Source organism: Mustela erminea, chromosome 10, assembly GCF_009829155.1.
Source record: "Mustela erminea isolate mMusErm1 chromosome 10, mMusErm1.Pri, whole genome shotgun sequence".
Lineage (NCBI taxonomy): Eukaryota > Metazoa > Chordata > Mammalia > Carnivora > Mustelidae > Mustela > Mustela erminea.
In genome coordinates, this window is record NC_045623.1 from 29,052,487 (window position 1) to 29,076,128 (window position 23,642).

Sequence of the window (23,642 nt, forward strand, 5' to 3'; positions counted from 1 at the left end):
GAAAAATCATGACCAAATGCTAAAAATGTAAACATGAAAAAAGTAAACATGAAAAGAAATCTTTAAAAAAATTCATTTAATTACAAGAAAATTAGCTAGAAAATTGCACAGTTCCAAACAAACCCTCTATATAATCACAAGGGCTCATTTACCATCATTTCATATTTATCTTTCAAATAACATTCCATCTATTAAACCTAGCCTTTACTGGCAAAAATTAGAATATATGGGCATTTTTAAAGTTTAATAATCCATAAGCAAAATGGGCTTTTGTTCCTGAAGTTAGAATGGTGTCTATCATTTTGCTTCAGAGAAACTTTAAAATTGTTTCCTTACAATAATTTCAATTAGCCATTCCCAAAATCCACTGTAAAACACAAAACAAAACAAAACAAAAAGCCACCGCTGTCTGACTAAAAGATTCCTGTCTTCCATTTCATTTTACCAGCCCAAGCACAAATTCAGAGAAAAGCTTCTTAAGTCCTGCAGTTTCAAATTCCTTTTGTAATGCATCCAACGATGAATACTCTTTGACTTCAAATGCCAGAAACCTGCATTATACAAGAGAAACTCATGAATATGCCTAGATTTGTCAGAGTATAATTATCGATTCAGTTACTTTTCCATCTGCAATAGTACTAAATTATACCTTTTGTGTTCTGTCTGTACTTTTGTTTCAAACAGTACACTAATCATTTTCTCTTTGCATTTCTTTCCACTTGAGTCCACATCTACTTTGGAGGTTTTTTGAAGAAGCAGGTACTCCTAAATGATAAATCAGTACATTAAGTACATATCTTACTCTGAATCTCCAAGTCCTAGTTTTAAAGGGGCCATGCATCTGCAGGCTTATTTTCCTGCCTAGAGTACTCTCTTTCTGAATCAAGCAGTAAGAGGGCTACACTGTCTTTCTATACTAGGCAGCAGAATGTGCTGGTAGGAGGCCTTCAAACAATGCAGGGTTAAATCTGGACTGCACAGCCTCCTAAATATGTTCCAGGCTGGTTACTTAAGCCCACTGTGCCTCAGGAATCTACTCCATAAAATGGTACTCAGAATGGTACCTACCTTATGGGAAGCTGTGATGATTAAAAGAGTTAATTTGTTCAAAGCGCACAGAGGATACCCTGGCACACAGTGCTTTGGCACAATTAACAGTACCAGCTAATGGTAGTGTTATGACTACTTCTGCATCTGAAAGAAATTAACAGGCACACAGCACTTACCTGTCCAAATTGGATGACATCTATAAATATGTACCTGTAATTCTCAATCCTGATACATAATCTTAAAAATTTTAACAGAGATATTTACATTAAATGGCATTTTAGGGAAAGCTCATAAAAAAAGAAAGAACTCTTTAAATAAAAAGTACAATTCCTCGGGGCACCTGGGTGGCTCAGTGGGTTAAGCCGCTGCCTTCGGCTCAGGTCATGATCTCAGGGTCCTGGGATCGAGTCCCGCATCGGGCTCTCTGCTCAGCAGGGAGCCTGCTTCCTCCTCTCTCTCTCTCTCTGCCTGCCTCTCTGCCTACTTGTGTTCTCTCTCTGTCAAATAAATAAATAAAATCTATTAAAAAAAAAAAAAAAGATATTCTATGTCAAAAAAAAAAAGTACAATTCCTCTATATTAGCAAAGTTCTAGTCATATGAAATAAATACTTATCAATTGAAGTATCCAATCTGAGTGACATCTGCAAAACAGCTGCACTTAACCTAACACTCCTGAGCTGGCTTAAAGAAAAATCTGAGCCTTTTAGGAAAATATGAACAAGGAAATTAATTTGTATTCATTCTGTCAGCCAGGAGTTTACCCAGAATGTCAAGTTTTATAGATATACTATAAATCACCTTGCAGTATCTGGTACTTTGGTCAGACCTCAAACCAAGACTGATTCAACTTTAATTATTTGCGGTATCTATATGCTATAACCCCAGCACTAATCTGGTTAACCAAATGCCAAATAAGTATTGTGATAAGCACCCATTCTGAAAAAGCTAGGTAGTTATTCTACAAATCTTTCAGATTATAGGTTGTGCAAACTAAATCTGTTTTGAATAAATTCAATTGAAGTATTCTTGATCCAACCCATCTGAAAGCATAAACCTATTAAGTGATTTGTAGTGCTTTCAAGATTTAAAATATAATAAGCAGCTTTCCTTGTCTGGTCCCACATAAAATAGGTTAGGTGAGTTGAGCGTGCGAACTTGGAGAATCTGAAGAAGTCATGATTTTGAAAGCAGCTGCTGAGACAAGTCAGGTGGAAAACAAAAGTTAGGTAGGAGGTGACAAGCTGACAGCGTAACGATGCTACTTCCACTAACACTAAATCCTGGTTAGGAGGGATCAGCTCCTCTTTCCAGGTATTACAGAAGCCAAATTAAAGTGTCTGAATATGTTTTTAACTGCCAAAAAGTTAGACAGTACCCACAGACAGACACTGTGCCTGAAGAATGGAATACAGATATGCACAAACTTTTAGTGCACATTTAATAAAGTTGAGGCTCAAAGCTAACTAAAGAAACAAAATTCATGCACTATAGAGATTTTTTTAATGACCTATCCCTTTCATTATGTGGAATAATTTTTAAAAATATAATCTACTTATTCTTCAAGGTTTGCAAGTTTGTTGTTGTAATTAGAAGTTAGAGACATTCTTTTAAAAAAATGGAGATCCATTAACATCTTAATGATTAACCTGTCCCACTGTCACAAAACACACTTATAGACACACCATTTTAGCAGAAAATAGCCCAATTCATATTCAACATTAAACTTTTTGGCACCTTGATATTGCTTCTGTCTCCTTGTAGTAAAATCAGTATTATTTTACCCACGAACATCAGTTTTCCTGTCAGCTTTAAATCGGAAGCCCACTTCTCAATAGTTTTGACATATTTGGTCTTTGCTCTCATGTGATCTAAATGCAAAAGAGTTAGCCACAGTCCATCATCCACAGTCATGCCAGTTGCAGAAGTACACTTTTCACTGCCACTTCCAGTTTCTGGTTGGTTGAGGACATGCCTGAGATTCTGCTGAATCCAGAGCACCAGCTCGTGGATCATAGGTTCCGACAAAAGGTTCTCTGCTTGCTTAAGTAACTTCTCCTTCACAGTCACTGACTGGGCCCGGGTCAGATGTTCAGAGTGAACTGAGATACCAGGTAAACACGAAGGGTAATTGACCGGCAAATGGAACACCAATTCTAAAAGTACGTCAGCACCCATGAGGCCTTCAGCTTTTGTGAGAATTCTGAACACCGTCCCCTCTGTCCCTGGAAAGCATCCAAAAATAATGATTAGCTATACATAATTCGATTTGAATGGCACACTAAGAAGTTAAGATTTTCATTTCCAATGTCAATTGATGTTTCATGAGAAAACTGGATATATTTTACAAAGAGACACATAATCCCAAGAGAGCCATGATTTACAGATTCTCTTCTTCAACCATACACATATACACATGGATTCCTGCATCCCAGCATCCAGAGCTTCTGAGGCATTTCCACTGGCTAGTGCCCCATTTCTGGTCAGGTTTACCAGAAGGCTTTCTCATCACACGATTTTTTTTTTCCTACCCTCACTTAGTTCTAACTCTGGAAACTCGTAATGAACTCACATGAACATACAGAGAAACAGTGCTGCATATACATAGAATCAGTGATTAATTTAAAAGTTACACAGTGCATCCAAGGCAGGTCATCGGGTGGCAGATTCAAGTCAAAGCAAACACCACAATGCAGTGTAGTTGCAGGGCCCAAGAAACTGATGACTGTGCATGAAACAGTAACTGCCCGGCCCTGCTCTTTTCTGACTTCAAATGTATTAGTATCAGTGTAACATGAAGGTAGCAGAATGAACTAAAATGGGGCGGACATCAATTCAGCCCTCTCTGGCTCCACGAGGAGGAGGGGGAGGCACACACAGGCTAGGAGATGAAACACTGCTCCCTTTCAGATTTGCTCCACTTCACCCCTCTGATGTGTTCCACACCGCTTCACCCCACTTTTCAAAAAGTTGATAAAACGTCAGGCTGATTCATTCTGCAGGGGGCAGAAGCACACACATCAGAAGAGCAGAGTAGAAGAGAACTGGGTGCAGACCGGTATCTTTGAAGCTAACTTGCCTCTCTCTACCCCTGCTTCTTTCTCCACACGCCCTTGTTCCATCCTCCTTCATGACAGAAACAGGCAAACCTTTCTCATTTTCATACTTGGATTGCTGCTCAACAGCCTCAACAACTGGAACCTGGCTACACCCCGCGCCCCGCCCCAGAAGAACCAAACAGAACATTAATGTGGCTTTCTAGCCACCTGATTCCACTTATGTAAAAGCTATTGTTACAGACGTTGATTCACACAGGACCAAACACATCTGCTACAGAAAGGTTTTTGTTGTTGTTGTTTAAATAGACTTTTTGGTATCAGTGGCAAAGAACTACTATTTAAAGACACTACCCAGAAACACAGACAGCAACCATTATAAAGACCATATTAAAATGATACAACTAGGGGCACCTGGGTGGTTCAATGGGTTAAAGCCTCTGCCTTCAGCTCAGGTCATGATCCCAGGGTCCTGGGGTTGAGCCCCGCATGGGGCTCTCTGCTCAGCGGGGAGCCTGCTTCTCTTCCTCTCTCTCTGCCTGCCTCTCTGCCTACTTGCGATCTCTGTCTGTCAAATAAATAAATAAATAAAATATTTCTTAAAAAAAAAAATGATACAACTAAAATGTGTTTACCTAAGTAAAATGGGTATGGATAAAGAAAAATTTTCCAAACCTTAGTATATTCCTCCACAATTCATCATGTTTCTCAAAACCCTTCTTTCTTCCACCGAGTTCCTTATTTTTTAAAATATTTTATTATTAAATAGAGTCCCTAAATGTCAGTTGGATCAGTACATTTCACTATGTGAAACGGGCACTATAAATACACCTACAGACAATGTGTGACCATTAGATGGAATAAATTCTCCAGAAATCCTTTAGGGAGCCTACTTTCTCCCTGAAAGGGAGGCATAACTTCTAAAGATCTTCATACCTTCATCATAAATGAACATCACCCCTATAAAATCTGTCTTACGATTTCCATGGTATTTTGAACTAATTCTGTGGTACTCTCACACCAGAATTATTATGGTTTAACCAAATGAACTACTTTCTTCACCACTGGACTATCTAAAATTTTCTTTTTAGACAATAGCCAAGAAATAATTCATAAGTTATAAGAAGCTTTTAAATTTTACAGATAAATAGCTCTGAGCGCTAGCTTGTAACCATGGGGCTCACAGGTGCAGAAGACCTTGCTACCTGTGATAGGCTAAATAGTGGTCCCACAATGTATATGTCTTAATTGCCAGAACATGGCAAAGGGCCTTTGCAGATGTGACTGGGTTATGGATCCCGAGATGGGACCTAAATGTAATCACAAGGAAAATGTAATCACAAGTGTCCAAGGCAATGTAATCACTGCAGTCAGATGCCATGCTACCAACTCTGAAGACAGAGAAGGACCATGAGCAAAGGGATGCAAGAAATGAGCTCTAGCAGCTGGAAAAGGCAAAGAAGTGGATTCTCCCCCTCCAGCCCCCAGAGGGAACACAACCCTGCTGACCACTTGCTTTTAGTCTGGTGAAGCTGATTTCAGACTCCTGACTTTCAGGATGACAAGAGAAAAAAATGGGTGTTATTTTAAGCCACCAATTGTTGGAAATCTGTTACAGTAGCCACAGGAAACTAATACAGTACCTGTGTCCACAAAGCAAGCTTTCCCTTCAAGCAAGAATCCCTTTCTGATCAAACCCCTGAAACCCACAGTGTTTCAATCTCTGCCATGTAAGTATGTATATACCTGTTCCTCCCCAGTGCAGGTAACCAACTGACAGAAACAGGCAGTTCAGGGAGAAAGTAGGAAAATGCTATTGAGCTGGCCTTTCAAATCCTTACCAGTTTTCATTTTTCTCTCTTAGGGATTTTCTGGTCCTAGGCAGCAAATAGAAAACAAGGGAGAGGGGAACCTGGGTGGCTCAGTTGGTTGAGCATTCAGCTCTCCATTTCGCATCAGATCATCATCTCGGGGTGGTGGAACAGAGCTCCATGCTGGGTGTGGAGCCTGCTTGGGATTTTCTCTCTCCCTTCTCTCTCCCTCTCTACCCCTCATCTCTCTCTGTCTCAAAAAAAAAAAAAAAAAAAAAAAAAAAAAGCAATGGGAGAAATCCTTACTTTTGCCTTAGAAAACTATAAAATTATTAGTTATATGTTTAGAAGAAAAATTGCTTTGATTCTTTCAAGAACTGGAAAGGATTAACATTCTTCCTAATTGGTCTTCTCAGAGACAGTGACTCTGCCCATTCCCCCCACCCACCCCAACACATACACACATACTGGGGCTGCAAACTAAAATTACACAAAATGCTGTTATCTCTATAGGAAAATGAAAAGCCCAATAATGACCCCACTCTGCTGATATTTAATGTGGTAATAAAATTATATTCTTTTAAAAACTCATTTTCTCCCTAAAACTCTAGAAGTATGTGCATTACCTTTCCATTTCATATCTGCTTTAGTTTGTACATGCAATTAAACTGGCTCTCTCTCATGTCAGAATTTTTCATATAACCACATGTACTGTCTATCTGATTTTTTCATTAAAGGAAAAGAGAGACACAAAAAACAAAATTGCCTCTATCTGCTTTAAGACTATTAACAGCTTAGAGTGATTAACAGAAAAAATAATCATGCTCTAAATCTAACACTAATCTTTGCCCCTCCCTGAGCTCAAAAAACACATTAACTTACAAACTCATCATTGTCAATAAACACCTATGCCCTAGAAAACTTACACTTGCCCTAGAAAACTGAAATTAGGATTCCTAAGTTTGAAGACCTAAAGAACCTACCAAAAGATGTAGGCCTTGCCTCTGGTTGAAATTCACATATAAATTCCCTAGTTTTTTTTTTTTGTTTTTTTTTTTAAGTAAGTCACTCTGCCTTATAAGTGTATCAATTTCATAAATAGAACACTAACCAAAATGGGTTTCAGACCTTGTTCTTCCTTACAAGTACATGAAAGAAATTGTACACCTAACCATACTCCAAACAACAGAAAATCAAACTAGAGAAACTGAACTGAACCCCAAATTCCACAGCAGTGTTATTTTTAAGAATTTCTGTTTTTCATAGCTACACAATAGGAACTTAATAAATACTGTCCAATAACAGAAGACAGTGGAAAATGTAAACAATTTAATAGAATGCATTCTTCAAGATTCATTTGGAGCCCATTAAGAAATCACATACAACTGACTTTCCTTTTATTTGCTTCTTTTTTTCTTCAATTTTTAGATATCTCAAAGTAAGCCATTATTCAGAAAACCAAGAAGCAGGCCCTAGTCCCCTGTTGTACTTCATTGCACGGGGCTTTCTTTCCTCTTCCTCCCGGGCAGCTCGCCACAAGTATGCATCCCCTCGTGCTTGTTTTTATGCTATAGCTGGGTTTTTATATGTGTTTAAAAATGTGGTTACAGGGGAAAAAAAGCAAAAGGAAAACTAAAAATAAGTGAAGCTAAAAGTGGCAATCCCATCCTTTAGAAGTTAAGTTCAAGGCTGAATTGATTTTGCAGAGGTGAGCACGGTACTGACAATCAGCAGGAAACAGAGCTGAGCAGATTTAGAGGGGTCAGTGGGTGACAGTCATGATTCATTTTGCAAGAGGGCCCAATCCAATCTGAACATGAGTGTTAGCAGAAGACAAAAATTCATGCTGAAGCTACTGTGCAACATATTATAAGATACTGAGTCTTATATACCTCCCATTTTACAAGTTTCTGATCCACAAGATAATTTCCAGAACTACAACTCCACATATAATGAGCACTGACTACAGCAATATAATCTGTGACCCTCAACTATCAGGAAAATGAGGATTTATAACAGTATCCATTTTACCTGATAGGTGTGCACACAGATGCATGCCCGCACACACCCCTGTAGAATTACTCTGAACATAAGTTGGGTGACACCCATCTCCTTTCTATGGGGGCTCTTATTGCTCTTTCGTAAGTGTTATCCTTGCTAAGAATTCTTTTCCTCATGCAGCAGCCCCATCTCTATTAAGGGTCCATATACTCTGGTGCCTGATGGTTACTTAACCAGCCTGAGCATCTGTTAACTTCTCTATGAAAAAGCTGAGAGTACCCCTCATCAGGTAAGATTCATTTGAAGTATGAGGTACATGGAAGGTGACCCAATTAAACTTGGCACCTGGCCTGACTGCACTATACAAGGAGGGGCAGAATACTTCTGATTTGGTCTACCCATAGCCCTCCCTAGTAGACAGCAGTGTGGGGATTTACATCATTTGTACCTTTAAGAGACAGTTATACCTGATGCTTCTTACTATAGGTTTACTGTAACCACTGTAAAGAGGCCATGTGCTTATACCCCCTGAAATTCCCAACATAAATTAGCCCAACTTAACTGATTTCAATTAGTCAGCCTCTTCAATCTGATGGCCTTTATAGTTGACCCCTGGGTTGGGAGCCTAACCCTTCCTGGGCAATCTCATACCAGAAGTGCAATCCCACCCACTGGGATGTTCGCCTAATTCCAGTGGCAACAAGAAGCAGCATTATTTGTGGGGAGGCCAGAATGGAACTGATGGTGTTAATGTTCTGGTATCAATCTATCGTCCAACCCAGGCTGACAGTGACCGTGAGAACGACAGCCAGCAGCCCACTTATGTTTACTATGGTCTATTAAAGAAAGCCTTACCTTACCCTTAATTCCCAGTTGTGGATATCAAACATCCTTATTTCAATCACTCAATTGTTCTATTCTCCAATGAACCTTTCAGCAACAAAATGTCCTAAGTTGTTACACTGAATTCTTTTATAATTCAATTACTTATTGATGCCAGAATGCTGAATTAAATTAATTAGGAGGCATGGCTTGAAAGTCATGCTCAATTTAACAGCAGATAAAGGGTCCACAGTGTTCTCGCTATTAAAAATCTGCTCTCTTTCTTTCAATGCTTACTTTTTTAGGTTTTCTCTGACTGGTCAGCAGTATCATGCATAGCTATCTATGTACTCATGACCCAGCTCACCACCACTCCATCCTCTTTAAGGTGTGATGGGAAATCTTGTGTTCATTTTTCCAGGATATTTCAACTGAGCCATCATGAAAGAATTTAGAAAAACTGATGATCTCCTAAATAACTGCCTCAGGCAGAAGTAATTATCAATAAAGAGACACATGGAGACAGTAAGAAAGATGAAGAATTATGAATCCTCCAATCAGAAGGAGGGTGACAAGAAAACACTAAAAATAAAGTATTTCGGATGGACTGTCAACAACAGTTTCTATATAGGATACAAGACAGGCCAGGCACTGAAAAGGAAGCAGCTGCATTACCCAAATTGGTTCACAGTGCCTAGAACATAATCGTGGTCACACAGGTGATGCAAGGAAGAAAGAATGAAAAGTCTTGGCTCTGGCTTCCTGTGTGAATAACCAACCAAATGATACCACGAAACCCATCTTAGTCCTAGATGGTTTTCTCACAATACCCAGAACATTTTTAGACTACTTTCTTAAAGGTCAACCAATCTATGGTCCGAAAGGCAACTTTAATAGTTGCTGAAACATAACAGAAGGCTAAATCCCATGCCAAAAAATTTACATAATGTATTTAAAAGCTAAGTGAAAATTGAAAATTATTTGTATCACTGCACTTTTTTCAAAATCTGCAGTTCTGGTTTTTACTTAATATAAGTCACAGACAGGGACAGAATAAATTTTAACTATCCTCAAAAAATAGCCAAAAAGAACCCTTCTGGACTGTAAGCTCGCAGAGGACAAGGGCTGTGTCTCTGAAACCTTGTGTTTACAGGGCATCAGTACATGCGGGCTGAAAGATCAACACGCCAAAAGCCTCTGACAGTCACCTTTCAGCGGGCCAGAAAAACGCAAAAGAGCAATCGACTAGGAAACATAACCGAGAAAAGGTTCGGATAGAGCACAGAGCCAATTCAAACATTCATTCAACAAACATTTAACTAACCACCATATGCCTGGCACTGTCCCAGGAGCTTAGAGTTTTGTGATTACGTAACAGACAGGGTCCCCGCCCACCTGCTGCTGGGCACCCTCAATGCCCTTAACAGAGTTACAACTATGGTGGGTGCCCTGAAGGAATAATGCACAGAGCTTAGGAAGGACACAGTGTAATCTGGGGTAGCTGGGTTTAAATTGGGGGTGTCAGGACAGGCCTCTTTTCAAGGGGAGACCTGAAGTCAACACGGGCGGCCCGGGAAGCCGGGCGGAGTGCGTTCCGGGGCCAGGGCCCTGCAGAGGCGCAGGGCCCGGCGCTCGGCGGGTGGCGGTGGGGCGGGGGCCGGCCGGCGGGCCGCACCGGCCTGGGCGCTGCGGTCTCAGTCCCCTGCGGGGCGGAGTGCACGCCGACACAGTCCACGTTGGAGGGGGTCGCCTCACTCTGCCGGCTGCTCCCACACATCTCCAGTCCCGGGGCGTGCCGTTCCATCCTTCCACTAGCCGGGTCCCCGAGGGTGGACCCTGGGGCAGGCAGCCCGGTCCCAGTGGCGGGGAAGAAGGACGCCCGGGCCCTCCCTCGCCGGGGTAGTCACCTGAGCGACTCAGCACTTCCCACTCGTCCGGCCCGCAGAAAATCGCCGCTAGGGCCGAGAGCTCCTCCCGCGCGGCATCTGCCATGGCCGCCCAGGCTCCGCCGCCGCCGCCACCGCCCCTCCACTTCCGCTGCCGCCGCCCTCACCAGCCCGGAGCGGCGCGGCCCGGCGGCCACTTGGGGGCGCCCTGCGTCTCCACGGTCGACGCGCGTGGTGAGGACGCTGGCCTAAGGGTCTGCCGTCGAAGCTCCTTCTTGCAGTCCTGGCGCGAGGCTCGGTCTCTTTGCGGGGGACTTTTCCCGGGAGACTTCTCTCGGAAGCCAGAGGCGACCGTACAGCGCCCCCGCTGCTTTCTAACAGAGGAAGGTGGGAGGCGTCCCAGCAAAGCCCGAAATCCCCTAACTTTAGCCCAGGCTTTGAACGCCCACCATTCCCACCCAGACTTGGCCCTGGGCTCGGGGTAGAGGACAGAGTGGAAGAAAGGAACTGAAGCTTAGAAAGACAAAAACAAGCAGGAAAGTGATCAGTGAGGAGGTGAGCCCTGGTCCGGGACAAAATGGAGCTGGGTGTTGCGGACCTTGCAGTCAGCAGGAAACACTCTGTCCGGATGAAGCTGTTGGTGACTCTGGCAGTGTGAGACACCCGGAAAAGGCCGGGGGCAATAACGAGCCCAGATGCTGAGCTGGACCTGGCACTGGGACTATGAGCCAGAGTCGGATTCCTGAGACCTGTTTCTCTTAACCCTGCAAACGCAGAGGGCCTACAGCTCCTGCCATTCTAAGGATGTCACTGGGGTGGCTCTGGACTTTGTGGGTCGTTATGTGCCAGGGTGCTGGCAACGTCTTAACTTCCCCAGTTGTCTCCTGCCTTCACAGGGGACAGCCCAGACTCCTTGGCCTTGGGAGGAGTACATCAAGTGTGGAAACGTAGCAAACTCTAGCTTTTCAGTATTACTCATTTTATGATACTGGATGTATACAAAACAATGGGGCACTTAAAGCTTTAATAATGGAATGATCGTCCTTGAATTCAGCATTTCAGTTTAAGAGTTTGAGCAACACCAATAGGATAAGAGAATTATCAATCCATTCTGTTCCAGCTTTGATATAGTGAACAAGATTACGAAGATCCTCTGAGATAGTTCTATCAGCCAGCATGTTTGGCTTGTCCTTTTGTTTTTCTAAATAACAATTTCAAATTCTGCAGCTCCAGGAAGTAGCTTGTCTAGTTCACTGAGGTTCCACAATTTTTTCCTTTGTGTCAGAAATAAATTTGTAAGATGAATTAGAGAACTTAGACGGCTACAGGGTGACTCCTGTCATTGACCTACACAAGTCACAACAAAAATCATGTTACTATCCTCAACATCGTTCCCACTGTTGCTAAAAGGGGTTTTTAAAAAGGAGAAGACGCTGGCTTCCCCCACAAAAGAAAGGAAATCTAACCAGATAGACTGCAGGAGAAATGCTTTTCACAGGATGCCATGGGATTTCAGTGACCCCAAGTAATTAGGAGCACTGCTGTGCACATAATTGGGAAGACAAAGGCTTATTTAAACTCATAATTATCTCTGATGTGGCCAATTTGTTTAATAATAATTTTTAAAATTTCTTTGAGTTACTTCTAAAATAGCAATTCAGTAGGTTCATAATTAACTTCTAAGGAGTTTGGTGAACAAAAGAATACATTTTAAATTTAAAATATCAATAAGTTATTTGATTTTAGTTTGAAGTCCAATGCCAGTATTAAAATACAAATTTTAGTTATTAGCCTTATTTATTAAGGATAGTTACAAAAAGTCAAATAGTTCATATCTTATTTTTAATTTCCCAAATTCAACATAAGTGATGGGAGTGAAATAATATGAACAGCAAGGGCTCCACTTGTCAGAAATATTAGGAGGCAATCACAAAGCCTGCTGTCAGCTAGGGTTTCATGAAATTGATGTAAGAGTACATCAATCTATTTAAAATTTTCTTGTCAATATGTTTCTTCTTTGCTCTTCCTTTCTCTGTTGATTTCTTAACCTGCTTTTCATCTTCCATTTAGCATGTTTAAATAAAAAAAGAAGTCGATGTGAATGTCTTTTAAATTGACACTATCCTAAGGCCCCGAAATCCCATGAATAAGTTTCTACTCTCTGACATTTGGAAGTAATCATCACAGAGAAAGCATAATGTCAGCTTGATATTTCTCACACTATGAAAATATCAGCTACATGTCAAATATCTACAGCCTACCTTAATGTAATAAATTTTCTTGTATTCACAGGCTACTGAAAATTCTAAATATTTAAATGTGGAATGAATGTCTAGACATATAGATGAATGTCTAGTTAGAGCACTTTCTTTTTCTCTGCCTCTCCCTCTCCATACTTCTCCTCCCTTAAACAGTGTATGATTTGCTAGAATATTTATACATGCAACTTTTCTAAACAGTTGTTTTACCAAGACCATAAGGAGGAGAAGTTTTAAATCTCTCACCTCCAGTTAAAACCATTAGCTCAGGAAATAGTTCTTTTAGCTTTTCTGAGAAAACACTTCTTCTCACTTCATCATGAGTAGTATGTGGACCTAAATACACTGTATCAGAAAATGTATGTCAAACCCCACTGGGGCATAGAAGTGAGAACACACAATTTTAAGAGTATTAGGAGAGGTTGGTTAAATGTTAGTATCATGTCAAAAAAGCTAAGAATAGTGAAGTAGTGGGACATGATAAGGAAAATGATCATGTGAAGACTATAAGAAAAGTAAAAATGCTTTTTAAGAACTACTAAGAGTATTGTATACCTGAAACTAATATAACGCTCTATGTTAGCTAAATGGAATTTAAAAGACAGAAAGAGAACCACTAAGAGTAAAGAATAAAAGAGGCATTAAATGCCAACTTGCGAAATGAACCTGAACTTCAATGAGCTGTGTGAGCGGTTCTCCTACTGAAGAGTTTCTGTATTTACTCATTTCATAAAATGTTCTGGGCACACATTGACTGTTGACTGGCCTGACCCTACAAGCTTAGTGTTTTGAAATAGAGATGAAAGCAACAAGCCCTTGCTCTCAAAGACTTGAGTATTAAGTTAGACAAGTAAACACAACGAGCAACAATTACAAGTTCTTTCACATTTTCTTATTGGTATGAAGGTCAATGTAGTAGGTGAAAGAAATGGGTGGAGTAACACCCACTTCCCACAACTTCCCAGAGGAGAAATATATTTGTAATGTTTAGGAACGTAGTCTGTTTCCAAAGGTACACAAAGACTGTTGGTTTAATTGGTCATAGTTCTTTTTGTTTTGTTACAGTGCGAAAAGTCACAAATTGATTTTTCACCAAGAAAACAAAATAAAATCTGTAAGAATTTGACAGTGACTCTGTAATCATACCACTTGGTGGCAAGATCCACCTCCACCATGTCCAAATAATTTGTACTCACTCCAAAAGCTTGGTTACATTCTGCCTATGAGAAACATGTTTGATTCTTACCCATGAGTGGTATTGAAGCAGTTCTAGCTTGCTTTGTGGGAAAACATCCACATGGCCCAGGTCCAATGACATAAAAGTTCAATGCCTTATCTATATTATAAAAACAAGTCCTCAGTATCAGTCGGGTTTTAGAGTTTGTATAATTAAAATCCTTTTACATTTTCTCACAGTGTACTACTAGTATAGCCAGTTTTTATTATGGGGACAGAGGGAGAGTAGTTTGGGGACTATGTGACTTTTTAAGAATACTTTCAAACTCACAAAGGAACTATAAATGAGGAAATTCTGCCATTTTGGCAAAATGATTCTCAGTGGTTGAAAATCAAAAGAAGTAGGTAGATCAAAAACTACATCTATGACTGAGAAAATTAGACCTGGACTTCCTTTAAAAAAAAAAATGTGGGGAGGGGCTATTGGCAAATGATGTATTAGATACAGAAAGAGAGGGGAATGAGGGAGAAAAAAAGGAATGGGGGGGCAAAGATCAGGGAAATAGTAAGGTGAACACTTAAGATAATATGAAAAGGAAGTGAAGAAAAACATGAGTTAAAAATTTGGTTTTAAACTCTGGAAAACAGCATGGAGTTTCCTCAAAATGTTGAAAATAGAGCTACCCTATGACCCAGCAATTGCACTACTGGGTATTTAACCTAAAGATACAAACGTAGTGATCCAAAGGGGCACGTGCACCCGAATGTTTATAGCAGCAATGTCCACAATAGCCAAACTATGGAAAGAACCTAGATGTCCATCAACAGATGAATGGATAAAGAAGATGTGGTATATATACACAATGGAATGTTATGCAGCCATCAAAAGAAATGAAATCCTGCCATTTGTGATGATGTGGATGGAACTAGAGCGTATCATGCTTAGCGAAATAAGTCAATCGGAAAAAGACAACTGTCATATGATCCCCCTGATATGAGAAAGTGGAGTTGCAGCATGGGGGGTTAAGGGTATAGGAGAAGAATAAATGAAACAAGATGGTATTGGGAGGGAGACAAACCATAAGTGACTCTTAATCTCACAAAACAAACTGAGTGTTACTGGAAGGAGGGGGTTAGGGAGAAGGTGGTTGGGTTATACATATTGGAAAGGGAATGTGATAGATAAGGTGAGTAGTGTGAAGTGTGTAAGCCTGACAATTCACAGACCTGTACCCCTGGAGCAAATAATACATTATATGTTAATAAAAATAATGAATTTTTAAAAATTGGCTTTATTTATAGAAGAAAAGTATGGCTTCATCTGCTTTTTAAGCAATAGGGAGACCTGAAACTTCATTTGGTAATAATATGAGATCTGATATTTGCTTCAAAATAATGTAGAAAGGGGCGAGAGGCTGGAGTATGGCTGAGTTGACCATAGATTACAAATTGGTGTGGCAGAGTTGTGAGTGCAGAAAGATTTGGTATTCTATACTGTCTACTTTTGTGTATTTTACATTCTCTATAATAGGTTACTTTTTAAAAAGTATTCAATAGAGAATAGGTCAAGGTATTTGAGTTTTGTATAATGCTCAATAAGGAGAAAAGAACAGAAAGGGGGAAATAAGAGGGAAGGGAAAAGAAAAGAAATGGACTAAGTAAAGAAAACAGAGTTGGTGAAAGGCATGAAGAGAGAAAATAATAGGTTCAAAAGTGGTAAGTCCAACAAATGTATGGTTTAGGATTCATTCAAGTGAGAAAAGCACAAAACCTAAAACTTCAGCACCTTGAACAAGACACAGGGGTTTTGTCTTAGAGGTTTCAGTGGAGGGAGGCAGGCAAAGCTGGGGTGCTCCGCAAGGTAGGGACCAATGGTACTTCCCTTCTGTGGTTTTGCTGTGCACAGTTTGGGTCCACTGTCATACCATGCTCCAGGGTGGTCCCTGGAGCTCCAACCACCAAGTCTGCATCTAATCAAGAGAATGGGACTCCATCCAATCCCATTGACTAGAATTTAGTCCCATGACCACTCCCAGTTAAGGGGTTGGTAAATGGCATTTTTATTCTAGGTCCAGCTAAAAGTGGAGGAGGAAATGAAATATTGTTATTATTCCTTTACTATGGAGAAAGGGAAAATATTAGGAGGCAGCTGGCAGTCCCCACAACATCAAGTGGAGTTTTAGTCAAGAGATTAAGTTGTCACATATCTGATCCTGCAGAGCTTACCCTTTCCCCATGCCTTGACTGCCGCCACCCCTCACTGCTTGTCCTGTCCTGTTTTATTTTTCCCATAATATTTACCATTACCTGAAATCACCTTGTTTGTTTATATGTGTCTTGTGGTTGCTCCACAGAAAATGGGATCAGTCCCCCACGAGCACCACCAAAATGGCTCAGGTGTCCAGAATGATGAGGACACATACATGTACCAGCCTGATCCAAAAGGGCTTATGGCTCACATGCTGAGGCTTTCTGGGAAGAACAGGGCAATTCAAAATGGCCTGACTGAAGTCGGGGTGAAAGGTTCTGGTGTTCATTGTGGTGGGGCCAGGGTTAAAATTAAAATTAAAAGTCTCCTATACATCGCTGGGGTTTCTATGGTCTGAACAAAGGAGGGAGTGTCCAGACTTCCTCACCCACTTGTCCAGAGGCGGGACACCAGGGAAGAGGGAGGGCTGGGGCTTGAAAGCTGTCAGCAGTCAAACAGAGTCAGACATGTTTATTGTCTGTCTCCACCAGAATTTTGACCTCCATAAAGCTGGGGGCCTTATCAGTCTTCTTCGCCTCTGTATCCTCCATACCTAAAACAGTACCTAGTGAATTAGGAATATTTGTTGATACAAATAAACTCATTGCAAAGTTCACAAACTCTTTATACAATTCCTTATTCAGTAAGTTAGGAGCACTTACTATATCCTAGTGATTTTAGGAGATCTCAGGCATTCCATGACTGATTAAGACACCATCACCATCCTTCAGAAGCTCCCAATCCAGTTTGGGAGAGACAGCAGCCTTTCCTGGGGCCAGCTGGTAAGTGTCCTGCCAAGTGAACAGAGGGCTGTCAGTGAAGGCCAAGGAATTCTGGTTTGCCCATCATGTTTGAATTTCCCCATCACAGGGTACAAGGAGGAAAGCTGGAGAAAAAGATGGCTGGGAAGAAATTTCTACTTTCATTCAACAAGCTTTCATTGAGCACCTTACTATGTGCCAAGTATTACACCAAGCCCCAGGGAAACGATGGCTTTTTGACACATACCTCTTGGAAGTTGTATTGTAGTGGGAGAGACAGGTCTTAAGAGATAACTCATCTGGTAATCAGCAACCTGTTGAAATTATGGAAATAGATGAAATTGCCTGCGTGCATCTCAAGAATTTCATAATGACGGTGATGTGTTTCCCAGCAATCGGAACAGAGAAGCACTGGTTTGCCAGTTTTTCTAACGCAATCTGGATCAAGACAATAGTCCCTTTGTGGTAGGGTTTCTGTATTTCCCTGTTGTTTTCACTTTTTTGTTTCATTCTGTTTTCAGTGGACAGAAAAATCAAACCAAGAAAACAACAACAACAATAAAATTCCTTTGTAGCACTTTTATCAGTTGGAAGGGTCTCTGTCTCTCCCTAGGAATATAAAAACTATCTTAGAATAGAAAAGTGGATCTAGAATACTTGGTCTATTGTTCAGGTAAAATCCTGCTATATTTCTGTGATTCTCATTTCTCTTTGAAACCTTGATTGGCCAGTAATTTCTTCACTGATGGCTTCATTTGTTTCAAAAGGAACTTTATACTTCGAGAAGAAGCATGGCCAGAGTTCCTACTATTGGGATCATGTTACCAAATACTCTGTCCCATCTCCTTCTCCTTTCTTATAAGCTACTTTCCCCCCTCTTTACCTGGTGAATTCTTTCTCATTCTTTAGATCTGAATCACACCCCTCCATCAGAGTCTGAGATGAGGACTCTTCCTATATTTCCCCACTACTTATCATATTTACACTCTTGTCAAACTGTATTGTAATTGCTTATGTGTCTATAACCCCAGTAGAGTATGACTTTGATGTGATGAGTAATTGACATTGTACTTGTCCTCGCTCTCTGGACAAGTGATTGTCCAGGGAGATCAACTCCTTGTTGGAACTGATTGACTTCTTGTTGGGTGGACAAGTTTTGAGATCCCACTCTGTCCAAAATTGTCTTTGGTTCTGGTCTGGTTATTCTATCTTTGGTTGTACCTCCAACTTTAGTATAGTGACTGGCATACAAAAGGCACTCAATGTTTGTAGAATAAATCAAGAATGAGTGAACCCGTAGTCCCTGTCAAAGTAAATAGACTGTGGCTCATTTTTTCTTATTACCTCTACTCTGATTCTGACCAGATTTTATTAGCCCTTGAACATGTTAATACACATCAACATTAAGCAAGCAGATTATTACCCATGTCTTTACTGGAATCACATTTGGAATAAAGGAAGTACAACTGGGCAAAAAGTAGTGAATTACTCCTACTAAAGTCCCCTGGTTTCATACAGGGGAGTGAAAAAGAGAAACATATTGTCACCCACAGTAACTTTTTACATGTCAGTAATGGTCTCCCACAGTTTCCACTTCACTTTGTTATATGCAAAGGAAAATTAAATTTTAAGTAATTATTTACACAATATAAAGTTTTGAGACTGCTGGGCTAAGCCTGAAAGTCATGTGGTAGGCAAATCTATATAGTGTTTATGTCCTAAACTGAAATGGGACACCACAAGCTACCTGATCCAGCCTGGCTAAAAACAGATCATATTTCCACCTGTGCATGTGTGACTAGGGTATACATTTTATTTACTATTCAGGTTAATATTAATAATTTTAAAAATAACAAAAACACTTAAAGACAGGATAGTTATATATAACAACATAGCCATAGCAATTAAGATTAAGTTACAAAACAGATTTTTCTCCCTATAACTCACAATCACTTAAGAAGTTTTTTCTTTTTTTTCTTTTTTTTTCTTTTTGATACTTTAATATGTTGTTGACCCATGACCCATGATTTAAGTTAAAAGACTACTGTCTAAAGTTAAAAGACTACTATGTTGAAGGGGACGGGGGAAATGATTGAAAAGGGGCCCAGGGAACATTTTTGTCATGATGGAAATATTCTATTTCTTGACTGGGGTGGTGGTTATATGACTTTATGCCATTTAACTGTACTATTTTAGACCTATGCATTTTATTTTACATAAAGCGTATCTCAATTTTTAAAAAAAAGAGTGCTGGGAGGAAAATACGGGTTAGTAAGTTCATCATATTTTTATAAGATTCCTTTTATTTCTGATTTTGAGCTAAATATGCCCTCAATTTGAAAATTAAAGGAAATTGTTCTTTTAAAACTCTTAAGCTTTGCTGCTGCTTGATTTTTATGTTAAAACAACAAATGTTGGCAAGAAGGGGCTGCAGGTCCCAAGTATCTTACAATGGCACCAATTTGTCTCTGTGAGTAGGATGCTAACGGAACTGAAGAAAACTGTTCCTTGACTTAGGGTAAGTTGTTTTTAGCCTAAAACTCAGTCTACCATTTCCTGTTGATGTAAAAGAAAGAAAATGTGACTAAGACAAGTACACCTCATTTTATATAGATTAAAGAGGGGTTATTCGAATACTTTTTAATGCACTAAATGAGCTCACTATTTCAAATAATTTTATGGTGACCTGTTTTTTCTAAGTGTGGGACATATAATGATGTGCGCTATCTACCATTTGTACATCAACCCTTAGATGCACATATTTTCACGTTTTAACAGCTCTGAAATTGGGTCTCTTTACACCATTCACGGCACTTTGCACTGGCCATTGGCCAGGCAGCAGACACCTCCATAGCTCGCACATGCATTAACTTGGATGTTTTCCTTGATCAGGTGATTTCTGGGGAGATCTTGAAAGCAGCAGTCTCAAAAGTTGCAGAATGGCAGAATGGGTATTAGCAATTTGGAAAAAGTTCTAGAATCCTAGCATTGGTGGAATGACTTCTTTAAAAGAAATGCCATCTTACTCATGCTCTTAATGGAATAAAGGATGATACATGTGGAAAAACACAGACACTGATGCCTCTGAGTTGATACATTGATTCACAGCCATCAGACACAGAATGTGAAGGAGTTTCAGGAACATTTTAACCAATTTTTTGCGTATCTTCTTTTTTTTTTTTTAAAGACTTTTATTTATTTATTGAGAGAGAGGTAGTGAGAGAGAGCATGAGCGAGGAGAAATCAGAGGGAGAAGCAGACTCCCCATGGAGCTGGGAGCCCGATGCGGGACTCGATCCCAGGTCTCCGGGATCATGACCTGAGCCGAAGGCAGTCGTCCAACCAACTGAGCCACCCAGGCGTCCGTGTATCTTCTTTTTAATATACATCTAAATAAGTCTAAAAAAGCTTTTTCAAGGAGTATAAAAAACCCCAAGTGATGAGCCATAGTATAATTGGCAGCATATTTTTTGGCAGCGTATTTTAAAGGTAAATAAAATAATGGCTTACCTTACAATTGATGTCATCTTAGATGCTCTTGAAGCTGATCTTCACAATTTTTTTATGTTGGCTTTTCTGCCAGGGGGAGATGAAAGACCAGGCAGGAAAGAATCTTAAGTGTATGGTAACCAAAAAACTATTTATTGACTAGCTGCTACTATAGGCCAGTGTTATGCTAAGTGACTTATGCATATCACTACATGTAACTCTTCCCAAAAAGTCTGAGAGAAAGTTACTGTTTAACTGACTATTATCAGGTCAGAGCCATTAAATAACACGGCCTAAGTAAGTCTGCAAAGCTGAATGTGAACTTTGTTTTGACTTTATATAGTAACTTCTTCCTCTTCCTCTCCCCTGAACAGCACTCCAGCTAGTCTCTTGTCTCTCTCTCTCTCTTTTTTTTTTTTTTTTTAGTTTTAATTTTTAAGTACTCTCAACACCCAGTGTGGGGCTCAAACCCACAACCCCAAGATCAAGAGTCACATGCTCTATTGACGAGCCAGCCAGGCATCCCAGCAATCAAACTACACTGAAGGGTTAACTTGCTTCGAGCTTATGCACTCCTTGCTTGCTGAACTAAACCCTTTGGTCTGTAGCAAAATTAACTTACTTTCCATGAAATTTGAAGACCACTGGTCTTAAGGAGTGAAGGACCAGACTTTTCCAGAAGGTAAGGCCTGACTACATTTGAAAAGAGCTGCCAGAGATACCACCAACTCTGTTCAGGGTCATCTCAACAGACACCTAACTGCCTGGGCACCTGCTTCTCCTGCCAGTAGCCCCCTCCCTTTCCCCTTTCAAACCGTCTGGCCTCCCCTAGGCAGGGAATATGGTCTTTGAGATGTTAGTCCACCATCTTCTCAGGATGCCAGCTTCCTGAGCAGAGCAAGCTTTTCTTTCCCACGTCACTTGTCTCTCAGGTATTGACTTTGGAGCTGCAAGCAGTCAAACCTGAGTTCAGAACCGGTTCTCAGTTGGGTAACTCCCCTACCCCACCATCCCCAGAAGTTCAAATGAAAGCTTAAAGAAGACAGAAGATAATGAGAGAGAGAAAGAGAGAGAGAGAGAGAATGACAGTCCTAGCAGCACTCAGTTCTGGTCGGGTTGTGCTGGAAGACAGCTTACCTTCTTTTGGCAGCGCAGGTCTTCCTTCCATTGTGTGAGCGCTCCCAGAATCCTAACACCAAACCGCCTTCTTTCTCGGCCTTAACCAGTTCTCTTGGGGACTGCATCACTTGCAGCAAAGGGCATACTACTGTAACACTTGCCAGTTTTCATGGATGTACACATCTCACTAGTGAATAGAAGATACTACCTCTCACACACCTTGAACACATGGTCTGAACTCAGCTGGCTCGCTGCACTGAGCCACACCAAGCTGGCTGTTTCAGGGACAGCCGGCAGCCCCGGAGGCGCCTGAGTCGGCTTGGGTTGAAACTAGAGCAACTAGAGCAACTAGAGCAGTGCTCCCTTTCCCGTGGAGTGCTCCCTTTCCCGTGGGCTTGCTTTCCGCAGTTTCACTTACCCAGGTCCACCTCGGTCTGGAAGCCCACGATCCTCCTCCTGAAGAATCCCCAGGAGGTCAGGAGTCGCCCACCACTACGTCACTCGCCTGCATCACTCACCTCACTTCATCGTCTCCTCACCAAGGCGCCCCAGGGCCCCCACCATCACAGGCACGTGGAGTCCAGCACCGGAAGATGATTTGAGGGAGAGAGACCACATTCACATAATTTTGATTACAGGTATCTCATTATAATCATTCTATTTTATTAGTAATTATGTTTCATCCCTTCTTGTGTCTAATTTGGAAATTAAATGTTATCATAGCGGGGCACCTGGGTGGCTCAGTGGGTTAAGCCGCTGCCTTTGGCTCAGGTCATGATCCCAGGGTCCTGGGATCGAGTCCCGCATGGGGCTCTCTGCTGAGCAGAGAGCCTGCTTTCCTCTCTCTCTCTCTCTCTCTCTCTCTCTGCCTGCCTCTCTGCCTACCTGTGATCTCTCTCTGTCAAGTAAATAAATAAAATATTTTTAAAAAAAAATAAAGAAAATAAAGAAAGAAAGGGAAAGCAAGCAAGCAAGCAAGCAAGCAGTACCACAAACCTACTCAGTCTCCCTGTGAGCAGCTGTTTCCCCACAAGCCACCTAACTCTGAGAACTCAGTTTCCCCAACTGTAAGAAGATGCAAATCACGAGATGATTTTGCAGAACTTTGCTGGTTTTAAGATTTGTGGCTCTTGCACAAATGAAAGCCATCCAGATATTGCGTGAGTCGCACTATGTGTAAATAAACCCGGTGGTTTTCATGGCCAGTTCCACCCCCGGTTTCTTCGATAATATGTATTTGTTTTTTAGTAGAATTCAAATTCAATATTTCAAGTGATAGTTTTAACAAAATTAAGATGGTTTTGTTCAGTGGTAAGAATTTTTTTTAACTATAAAATATTTATGGATGAGATAGAAGAAATAAATTATGCTTAAAACCTTATCTCCAGAAACTATCTGAAGAAAGTTTTTTTGGTTTGTTGTTGTTGTTGTTGTTTTTACCACAAGACTTGTGACTCAGGGAGGGAAAGAGGGAAACCCACCAAGTTCTGGAATGGTTCACTGAGTTCTTATTCTTACCCCAGCATATATCCTTGAAAGGAAGTCAGATCTTTAACATTAGGCAATAAGAAGGAGGCTGAAGGGTCCTTGTTTTTCTTTATGGACTATCGAATTCAGATTTTAATACCAAAATAGAATATATGATTGCTTTTCTCCCCAGAATGATCACCTTTAAAAATATAGATTAACAAATGATTTGAAATTATTAAAAATTATATATTCAATCTTTGGTAATCAATATAATTGTATAAATAAAAAACTCTTTAGCAAAAATGTTGACTTGGAAAAAACAAACCATGGAATGTGATTGGAATTACGATATTATTAAGTATTTCTTCCAAAAGTACTAAGAATCTTTCTTTCAACAGAAGTGGAATTGATTCCATAAACTGCCTTCAATTAATAATACATTTAAGGAGAGACTCCTGAATATTTTTGTTGTTGTTGTTAGCTGGCATCACATAAT

At 40.5% G+C, this 23,642-nt stretch overlaps 1 protein-coding gene across 6 annotated transcripts; it reads right to left on the reverse strand.

The window, feature by feature from the left end:
• Positions 1-59: 59 nt before the first annotated feature.
• Positions 60-21,580, reverse strand: RWDD3 (RWD domain containing 3). Of its 6 annotated transcripts, XM_032303136.1 has the most exons (7): positions 21,180-21,580; positions 20,579-20,644; positions 16,970-17,098; positions 14,130-14,219; positions 2,787-3,274; positions 650-765; positions 60-551 (listed from the first exon to the last, which is right to left on the reverse strand). In XM_032303136.1, exons 4-7 carry the CDS (start codon positions 14,131-14,133, stop codon positions 437-439), a joined length of 723 nt encoding a protein of 240 aa, XP_032159027.1. In that variant the 5' UTR covers positions 14,134-14,219; positions 16,970-17,098; positions 20,579-20,644; positions 21,180-21,580; the 3' UTR covers positions 60-436. The 6 variants fall into 6 exon arrangements, with proteins under 6 accessions (XP_032159027.1, XP_032159028.1, XP_032159029.1 ...); XM_032303137.1 differs by lacking the exon at positions 14,130-14,219; XM_032303138.1 differs by lacking the exons at positions 14,130-14,219; positions 16,970-17,098.
• Between the last annotated feature and the right edge of the window lie 2,062 nt (positions 21,581-23,642).

Coding starts and splice junctions, on each gene's coding strand:
- RWDD3 (XM_032303133.1), bottom strand. CDS start 10,731: ATGGCAGATGCCGCGCGGGAGGAGCTCTCGGCCCTAGCGGCGATTTTC. Junction 3,275..10,646: donor GGAAGTGCTGAGTCGCTCAG/GTGACTACCCCG, acceptor GATGCTTTCCAG/GGACAGAGGGGACGGTGTTC. Junction 766..2,786: donor GAGACAGAAGCAATATCAAG/GTGCCAAAAAGT, acceptor TTTATCATTTAG/GAGTACCTGCTTCTTCAAAA.